At 42.3% G+C, this 10,080-nt stretch overlaps 1 protein-coding gene across 1 annotated transcript; it reads right to left on the reverse strand.

The window, feature by feature from the left end:
* Positions 1-172: 172 nt before the first annotated feature.
* On the reverse strand, positions 173-9,879 carry trpv1 (transient receptor potential cation channel, subfamily V, member 1). The gene is made up of 16 exons (XM_086013288.1): positions 9,671-9,879; positions 7,864-8,088; positions 6,501-6,658; positions 6,176-6,328; positions 5,555-5,692; positions 4,898-5,199; positions 3,806-3,982; positions 3,576-3,731; positions 3,404-3,499; positions 3,249-3,319; positions 2,729-2,894; positions 2,562-2,628; positions 2,001-2,326; positions 1,816-1,937; positions 1,106-1,227; positions 173-647 (listed from the first exon to the last, which is right to left on the reverse strand). Exons 2-16 carry the CDS (start codon positions 8,070-8,072, stop codon positions 571-573), a joined length of 2,340 nt encoding a protein of 779 aa, XP_085869414.1. The 5' UTR covers positions 8,073-8,088; positions 9,671-9,879; the 3' UTR covers positions 173-570.
* Positions 9,880-10,080: the final 201 nt, after the last annotated feature.

Raw genomic sequence — 10,080 nt, forward strand, 5'->3', positions numbered from 1 at the left:
TGAATGTGTTGGTGCATTTTCAGTACTTTTGTAATAATGAGTTATTAATGAATTATTGAAAAGTTGTTACCAAGTTATCTTTTACATTTTCTGCATTGTTAAGATATTGATGAGAGAGAGAGAGGGGAGCGTGTGAGTAACTATGAATGCGTTGGTGCATTTTCACCATTTTTGTAAACAATCGTTTTTATTAATGCATGATTGAAAAATTGTTGCCAAAATGTTTTACATTTTCATTGTTGCATTGTTAATAAACTGCAAATTATATATACATAAATCTCATCTCTTGTGTTCTTAGTATGTACATTTCAACATTTGACACTCCGATTGCAATTGATAAGTCGAGAAACAAATTTATTGTAATAGTCTGTGGACCCCCTGAAATAGCCTTGGCCACTGATACTGATAATGGCCCTTTTAGTGCTGCTCAGTCCAAGACTTACACAATTGTTTGTTTTTAAATTAAGAATGTGCACTGTTGCATACTGACTAAAACACGAGCTCCTGTTATTTTGCAGATATTTCCTTTTCAAATCAAATTGCATTGACTAATCAGTCTATTTCCTGTGTTCACGCTGGAAAGTTGCTCATCTCAGTGGATTGTGGTCCTCGTCTGCTCTCTGCAAATAAGCCTCTCCAGCTCCTCCCTGTGGAGCAAAAAGGAAATGAAGGCGATGAAACTAGTCATTAGCACGTCAATGTTTCCCAGCTTTTATCGAGACAAGGCACACATTTGACATTAGAAAAATCTCGCGGCAAATGACAGAACAAAATGTCGCAAAAGGCCTTTGTACTGAAATTACGATCATCTCGTCTCAACGTATGCACTTGGTGTACAATCAGGGTCTTTAAACTTGAACACAAAGGTGTTCTTTCGGCTACTCTATTATTCTGTTGCATGAATAGCAACAGATGGATACACAGGCTAATTGTACCTTCCGCCATAGAGTTGAAGGGCATTTCATTGTTCTGCCTCTCACTTTATGTCACTGACACAGATGGAAAAGGAGACCGTAATTTTTGGACCAGTCAATACTTTTTTTTTTTTTGTGGGCCATATTGCACTGGTTGGGAATCACTGATGTACGCGTTTCTTTTCGTGCACCTCTGTTCGTCCGAATCGGCGCGTTGTCTGACGTCAACCGCCCCCTTCGATCACCGTAGCCGGGCTCCTCATGGATTTTGCCCAGGTGGATGTTCCATTTGTTCCAGTTGACTTCCTCCACTCTGCCATGACATGAGGAAACATGCGCCAATTAGAGGTTCAGTTGTTGTTAAGGACAACTACAACGTCACAAGATGCAATCGATTTCGTTTTCAATATTGATCCACAGCAACAGCAACAGGTTAACGTGTGACGCAACGTGTTTGCAAGTGCCACTGGTTAGCGCGTGTGCTTCACAGTTCTGTTTGAATCTCGATTTAGGCCAGTGCCCCATCCTTGTGGTGCTCCCACACACACGCCAATGAAAACCACAGGAGTTGACCTCACATTTTTTCTTAAAATAGATTAAATTAAAATCAAACAACAGTAACACAAAGTTAGAATTAACGAAACAAGTGGGGGTGAAAAATGAAAGGAAACATATTTTGAGAATTGTCCCAGCGTGCTGCTCCACAAGGGGGCGCACGTTCCCCATACAAACACCAATGATTGGCAGCCATTACACAACAGAAATCCACTTCACGCAATTTTTGTAAAAAAAAAAAAAAAAATTGGGGGTGCGTTACTGCCCACACAGCACCGCATTGCTGCCACGTGGGACCTGCAAAGAGATTTGAACCCTGAACTTCACTTCGCTGATCGAAGCTGACCTGAAACAGCGGCGGCGATCTTGTTCAGTGGGCGTGCCCAGATTTTTGTCCACCCCACAGCGAAGCCTCTTCCTCGCAAATAATGGCAACTTTTTCTCCATGTCCAGGATGGTGATGGCCCTCTGACAAAACAAAACAAATCATGTCAAACCAGAGCTGCGGAGTCTACCAACAGTATGGCTGACCTGTAGCTTCCAGATGCTAGTGCTCTCCATGGTGATCTTCTCCACTGTGCGGTTCATGAGGGCGATGAGCATGTTCAGCAGCAGGATGTAAGTGAGGATGATGTAAAAGATGAGCAGCACGTAGAAGACCTCCTTGTACTGGTAGTGCTCGGTGAACTCCATGTCACCCATGCCGATGGTGAACTTGAAGAGTTGCAGCGTGGTGTAGGAGATATTTCGGAAGGTGGGCTTGATGCACTCCGAGTCGGGGTGAAGCGGACCGAAGAGGCGGCCCCTCTTGTCGCTGGTGTTTCTCACAGGGGGCTCAATGAGCAGCGTGACCACAGCTGTGACGGATGATAGAATGTCAACCATTCCATAGGGACAAAAGTATTAAGACGAGCCTCATAACTGTTTCATTCAGTGGTTGTCAAGATTGTTACAGCAAGTTCAACCTCAACAAATACACAGCTCTCCAAGTATGACCAATATTAAAATACGGTAGAATAATAGGCCTAAGTGCACAACAAAACGCAGGTTTGACTCCTAAAAAGAAATTGATTGGGAGGGTCGTAGGCCGACCTGCTGAGAATCCAAAAAGGAAGACAACATAGACGAACAGGAAGCGCAGGATATCGCTGAGGATCATCTGCAAAGAGGAAAAGCCGTAGCGCCTCAAGGATCCAAAATGGTTGCCGAGGGGATTTGCAATAGTGCGCTCTACTGTAGCTGCTGGGGAAGTGCAGTACCTTCTGTATCATGACGCTGTAGATGCCCATGTGTTTGCTGCCCCTGGCGAAGTAGAGCAGGTTGACCCAGCTGAGAGCAAGACACAGCACCAGGAAGCCCAGGTATTCTTGTCTCCCAAAGACATAAAGGCCGGCTGCGGCCAGAAAGAGGACAGCCTGCACAAAGCTAAAAAAAAGGTCACAGAATGGACATAACATCGTCCATCCATCTATCCATTTTTTTTTTTTCCATATGACTTGTCCCCATTAGGTCTCAAATGACATTGGCTAAGAGTTGGGGTACATCTTGAACTGGTTTCCAGCCAATTGCAGGAAGAAAAAAAAAAACATTCACATTGATGAAAAATTTAGAGTCGTCAATTAACCCAACATGCATGTTTTGGTAATGTGGGAGCAAGCCTTTTTTTGTAAAAAAAAAAAAAAAAAGAAAAAATGCCTTATAGAAAATGGATGGCTGAAATGCATGTTACAATACATCATGATCACACGGGCCATCTGCATTGGATCACGTGTTACTTACAAAAGAATATCATAATATCCATCAATCAGCAAGGTCTGCAGCTTTGGTCGTTTCCTCTTCATATCTAATAACTACATAGAACATCTTGATGATTTCATTGGTCGAGGCACCACATGCACAAAGGTGGAAAACGTGCGCATGCGAGGTTTACGTACCCCCGCGACGAAGAAATAGCAGTTCACCATTGTTATTAGTATCTGCCCCGAAATATACAGGTAACCCGTCGCGCTGTGCTCCAGGGGGAATGGTGTCTGAAGACAACAATAAAATGTTAACATAAGTGGAATTTGGTCACCGAGATGAGACAACGCGGTCTTCAGCAGCCACCCGTCCGTCTTTCTTGTTGTAGGCCACCGCAGTGAAGATGCCCAGGTACCCGAAGTAGACCAGGAAGTTGAGACAAAATATTCGGCCCGCAAACTTTTTCCACTTGTCTTCCAGAAGTTGCCGCAGAGGTTCTGTCTGGAGCATCTGGTGGCGGTTCTGGGAGCGGACACACAAAACGTTCGACAGCAGTCCGGACTCACACTCAGACAATTTTTAACACGGGGACTCACGGGGATGTCACTGCCATAGACCAGTATTTCCAGGACCGAATTGTTGTCGGCAGAGTCGACTGAGGCCAAGTCGTACAAGGAGCTCTGGACTGGCCCGTAAACCCACTCGGTGAATTTACGAGACAAATGTTTGGTGTGGCTCTCCTGGAACTCGCGCTTCAGGATGTGCGGGAAAAGCTGCAAAAGAGGCAGGCGACGTGTTAGTCAAGGCTCACCTATTCAGGCAGAATATCATCGACAGACGTGCTAACCGCTAGGTCGCTTTATTTTTGAATGTAAAACGTGTTACTGTCAAAATGGCAGTATTTTACTGGCAGCAGTGATCCAGCAAAATACGCAAATTTTCGACAGTATGTTGCCGCACTTTCCAGTGTAATACTGTACATTTTTATCCAGTTCATGATTGTATTTTTTTTTTATTTATTACTGATTACAGTACTGTATTTTATTGGATCACCACTGCCAGTAAAATACTGTGTTTTTTGGTGAGTCATTTTTATTTATTTATTTTATTCTTTACAATAAACATCTGTATGTTGACAGTATGTTGACTGATAATTATGATGATGATTTTTTTTCATAAAATGAAACTTTTTTTATTTTTGAAATCCACACACATATATTATTATTACTGACTAATATTTTTGCATTGTCTTTATCAAATCATTTATGTATTTATTATGATAATCACCTAGACCATCATTTAACCCTGTCATTTTGGTTGATCCAGTGACGTACTTTTTTGTGAGTATGTTGACTGTATTGTTTTTATATTTCAGTATTTAAAAAAATATAATAATATTTTGTTGTTGTTTTATTTTGGTTATTATAATTATTCACAGCATTATTATATGTTTAAATTATATGTGAAACTGCTGCGATTTTTTCCCCCCTCGCATAGGGCAACTGCATCACCAATTTTCCAGCAAAGGCTTACAGTGTAATAAACAAAATGTTTATTCTGGTGTTTGTATTTTACTGCATCATATCCTAAGGTGTTGCAAATATTTAGCTTGGCTACTGTACATGAAAGCAGAACACTATTGAGCACCCCGCACTCGGCCACATTCTATCGTGGCTTCTGAGCCGTACCCCGCTTTTTCCAGTCTTGGCAGCCAGTTTGAGAGGCGTCAGGCCGTTGTTGTTTTCAATCTCCTCCAAGTTGAGTTTGGGCCTCAGCCGGGCCGTGGTGGTCAGGATGCGGTCGTACATACTGGTGATGAATAAGTCAGTGTTCTCCTTGGTGTTGTCGGCCACCACCACCAGGGCGTGCAGCACCGTGTTACCCTGAGAGTCGGGTGCGTTGGCGTAGGCCTGCTGGTACTCGTTGTCCAAGAGGAACTCCACCATGTCAGGCTGGTTTGTGCATGCTGCCAGAGACAGAGGAAGCTCGCCTGGAGACAAAAAAAATAAATAAATTGTGCCACATTTCTTGCTTTATGGGGTATTTTCTTTTTTTTCTTTTTTTTAGTTTGCAATCAATTCTTATCATGTACACAAAGGAAGGCTAGTATTTCAATAAATGGTTAAAGGTCAATGATTGTTGCCAAGGAACTATGTGGGAGTGAGTTGAGGATCTTCCCTTAGACAAACATAGTGCTTTGCCGCATTGAACCTTTTTGTCGCTTATAATCCATTTTTCGAATAGAGGGGGAAACTGCGTGCACAGATGGTGGCGGTGGTGAAGACCCCGGCCCGGACCTGAGTTGGATACATGACATTTGTGCGACACTCCTCTCATGCACTCACCAAAGTAGAAGTTGGGGCCTTCTTGCGGCTGGAAGAATTTCCCAGAGGCTTTCGCGTGGACGTCGGCTCCTTTACTGAGCAGAAGCTTGACGTAGCTCAGACTCCTCCGCTCGATTGCGATGTGCAGTGCCGTCTGCCCTGTTCATCCATAAACAGTAGGGATGTAATGATTAATCGAAAAATCGAGTTGGTTCAATTCACCTAGAAAATTATGTCTTGAAACATTTTGAATGTGTAGATCAAATTACCGGTATGCGCTTGCGCCAAACATAATTGCGTATTGCGTATGGCTGCAGAACCACACCAGTGCACAGCATGGTAGCAATTTTTGAAAAATCGAATCGAAAATCGGGAACCGACAATCGAATCGGGGCTTGAGTGAATCATTACATCCCTAATATATACATGAACAACTTGTATGGATTTTAGGATCGTGGTTGCAGTTTGTGCAAAAGTGCATGTCAATGCTTGTCCATCTCGATATGTGTCAAGTGTGATAGCAGCCGGTCCAGCTCGTTGTACACCTTTTACCCAAAGTAGGTAAGAGTCCAGCTCATCTTGACCCCGAAACAGCATCATCGGGATAGAAAATGGAACGATTGGATAATTGTCCCAATTTACCTCGATAGTAACTGTCAGTGTAAGCCGCGTTGACAAATTCTTTAATATCGCCCGTCCTCTCTGAGATGTCCAATAACAGTTCAACAGTCGGGTTCTTGCCGTCACGGAGGTGCAGCAGGGCCTTCATCAGGGCAGTTTTTCCATACGACTGATCTGCGAGTGAAAATCCACTCAAGTTTACTGTCATCCGTGTGGGGGTTGTTGCAACTTCAACTAAACCTGGTAAAGTACACTAATAGTCGTGTGTGGTCTCTCACATGAAAAAAAAAAAAAAAAAAATGGGGTAAGAGGTTAAAAATTGGTATGCGGGGTTCGCCAGACTCACACAGAGAATCGGTGAGTTTCTTCATGTTTTGGTGCAGGTACTGGGACAGGCCTTCCAGTCGCTTGACATCACCGCTGGCCGCCGCTTCAAACAGCCTGTCGATGTCAAACGTCTGGCTGTCCCTGTTGGTGTTGTCCTGATCCACACCTCGGATCCCCCTGGAAACACAACACATTGGACAAGAAACGACCACGTCATATTCACAATTGACTAGTTTCTCTCTCTTTGGATAATAGGAGGATATTTGGTGAGTAATTACTTTATTCTTGTGTGCGAGAGGTGGGTGTGATTTTTTTTGTGGGTATTATGGTTTGTGTGAGTTTTTTGTTGCATGCGAAAGGTTTTTTGTGCGTATGAGGTTTTATGTGTAAAAGTATTTTTTATCAGGTGAGTTTTTTTACGTGTTTTTTTTCTAATGTTTGCTATTTGGGTTGCGTGAGAGGTCTCTTTGTGAGTCTTTGCGTGTGTGTTTTTGCTTGAGAGAGTGTTATTAACTGCAGTGAAACGTTTGGGTGAGGTTTTTGGGGGTAATTGTGAGAGCTTTTTGGATAGGTTTAGGGTTAATGTGTGAAAGGCTTTTACAGAGAGTAAAAGAGGTTTTTGTTATGTGTGAGTTTTTTGTTGACATGGACTTTTTAGTTGTGTGATAGTTTTTTGGTGTTGAGTGTGAGAGGTTTGTGAGTGTTATGTGTGTGTGACAGTTTTTTTATAGAGTGTAATTTATGGCGGGTGAATGTTTTTTGTTGTGTATGAGAGGTTTGCGAGATGTGTGTGTGAGGTGTTTTGGTGACTGTGAGATTTTTTGCTGAGTGTGAGTTTTTTGTTGCGGGTGATTTTTTGTATTGTGAGTTTTCGGGTGTTGTGAGAGCTGTTTCTTTGTGAGTAGAAACGTTTTTAAATGAGTGTAAGGATTTTTTGGGTCAATTGTGAGTTTTTTCGTCAAGTGTGAGGTTTTTCACTGTGTGAGACGTCAACGTGAGAGTGAGTTTTGTTGTTGAGTGCGAGAGGTTTACAAGCGATATGTGAGTTTTTTTGTTGCGTGTGAGAATTTTATCGGTGCGTGTGAAAGGTTTTTTTGCGGCGTTTGAGGTAAATATATATACGACACATCATACCTAACATTCATCACTCCGTCACAATCAGGATTTGTAATGTTTTGGTTTTGTACCGTATTTTCTGCTAGCATTCTACTTTTCATTCTATTCTAATACAGACACAGTCAACAGATGGAAAAGCTTTGTCAAAAGTTATAAATCAACAAGTGACCGCAGCACAACAGTGTATGCACAACATTATATAACAACACCAAAAAAAAAAAGTCGGACCGAGAAGCTATCTACGTGGACAGGAAGGAGAATCTCACTTGTTAAAATTGAGGTTGAATCTTATTTGAGGTTTGGCGTCCTCCATTTCCTCCTGGTAGTCTGTGTCCATGGGGGCTTTGGGTGCCTCGTGGCCCACAGTTAAAACGGACTCTAGAACGTCTTGCTTGGGTGCTTTGCGGCGACACTTCTCGGCCTCTGTCCTGTCGTCGGCCTCCAGAGAGAAGGCGTACTTCTCGGACTTCTTCATCCCCGCACCCAGGCGTCTGCAACAACCGCAAAAAGATCCAGAGAGGACTCATGATAAGCTTGTTTGTATGTGCGCTTTAAACACGAGGTTACAGTCGGATGATGAGGTCCCCCGCAGAGTGAGGATGGGGTCAAACTCATGCATAAAACAATATTTTCATGAGGCGGCAGTGGGCCGAGAGGTGAACGTATCCGTCTGACAGTTCTGAGGTGGGAGTGGGGGGGGGGGTGTCTTGGGGGTTGAATCTGGGCTGCCGCCTTCATATGTGGAGTTAGCGCATCAGAGTGGCACCACCCCCCACCAGATGCGCAGTTGCCACCCCCCATCTGGTGGCAACGAATTTATCCATACTAAAGACAAATTATGATGACAAATATTCTTGATATTGTCTCCCTAGATATGAATAATCACCATTTTAGAATTCGCTTCGTTACGTCGGAGTTAGGGGGTGATATAACCCCGTCAGAAATCTGTGTAGCCCCGCCCCAGTCAACCCCCTTCCAGCATTGTATTTTAAATTCTGAAATATTTGGCATTCATTTAATAAAGCAGCCTTTCCGGTCCAATCCAATTCATGCTTACGTGTTCCCATTTTCTATTATGCTTGTTGGTATTTTTGCACTGCCAAGTCACGTTCATTGCATCAGTGTGCTTTATATTTGTGTACGTCGTGTACAAATGTTACATGCTTTTTGTAGTATGAAAATGAAAATTAAAAAAAATCAAATCAAAAGAAATGCCTTCACTGTTATTCTTCACAAAGTCTGAGAAGGCTGAATTGTATTTGTGGAATGTGGAAAAAGCACACAGTGAAGTTACCATGACTGCAGATCACCTCTGCAGCAGACATGTGATGTTTGTCTGCCACAGACTAACAAAGACTTTGTTTATAATATTTAAAAAAAATAAAAATAAAAAATAAAAACATCTCCATGACTATTGCACACATTGGTTGGGATGTCATGCCTTGTTTTTACAAGCGCAAGTTTAATGGGGGAAAAATAATGCTGCATGATTAGTTCAAAAATACATTTTACTACCAAATGTAGAAACACTGTATAAATGATAATGGGAAGTGATATTCTTGTTCCCATTTTCTGTTTTAAAACGGGGGAACCGATGACTCAGCATGGAAACTGTCCAAGATGCATTAAAGGAACATGATAGCGGGCAAGATTTATAAATGGAGCAAGCTCTTAAAACGTTGTAATGAAATTTGCATTTGGCTTCATTTATTAATAAACCATAAATGGATTATGGACAGAATTTGCTTTGCTTGACTCACTGATGTTGTTTGCGCCAAAGCACCTTGTGAATGCTGTTTTAGTCATTAATTCATACAATAATTATGTCTGAAATGACTAGAGGTGGGGAGAAATATAAATACATAGATGGTTAGACTAAGTATTATGAACATTTTAATTAAATAAGATGCTTTGAAGTCAAAATGTGCACAGTCAAATTAATAAATCACATGAAGAAAAAGAAAACATGAAGTATTTCTAACTGTTTTTTTCTGAGATGTCACAATTTCTTTTGGTAATCTAAAGAAACAATCATTTGAATATTTTAGGTGAGGGGGAAATGAATCGACTCACCACAAGGGATCTGAGACTCAGCTTCCAGATGATCTTTGCATAAAAATAACAATGAGATCACCGTTGGGTCTGCTGCGGACAGTCGGCTGCGTATTGTGTCCTAAGATGCTCGCTTAACCTAACACGGACAAGATGAGCTTGAGGAGAAGAGAGTCGGGTGGCGGGGGAGGGTATCGGGCCATGACCCGCCCTGGAGAATATCACAGCACATTAGTGTGCAGCTCTAAGTGCTTCAAATGGGGATGTATTGACTAGCTATGCACAAGCCCACGCACACACATCATCATTTGATTCCGGCTGGACGCACTGAAGGACGCGCACACGAACGCCTTTAAAAAAAAAAAAAACGGCATCTAACCTAATAACACCCAAAACTGAGAAAAGTCTCTGTATTATAAAGCTTGCCCTAA

The sequence above is a fragment of the Filicampus tigris genome, chromosome 17 (genome assembly GCF_054856515.1).
Source record: "Filicampus tigris isolate MCC_2025a chromosome 17, RoL_Ftig_1.0, whole genome shotgun sequence".
Lineage (NCBI taxonomy): Eukaryota > Metazoa > Chordata > Actinopteri > Syngnathiformes > Syngnathidae > Filicampus > Filicampus tigris.

Coding starts and splice junctions, on each gene's coding strand:
- trpv1 (XM_086013288.1), bottom strand. CDS start 8,072: ATGAAGAAGTCCGAGAAGTACGCCTTCTCTCTGGAGGCCGACGACAGG. Junction 2,629..2,728: donor ACAGCGTCATGATACAGAAG/GTACTGCACTTC, acceptor TCCTCTTTGCAG/ATGATCCTCAGCGATATCCT. Junction 1,228..1,815: donor GATCGCCGCCGCTGTTTCAG/GTCAGCTTCGAT, acceptor ATGTCATGGCAG/AGTGGAGGAAGTCAACTGGA.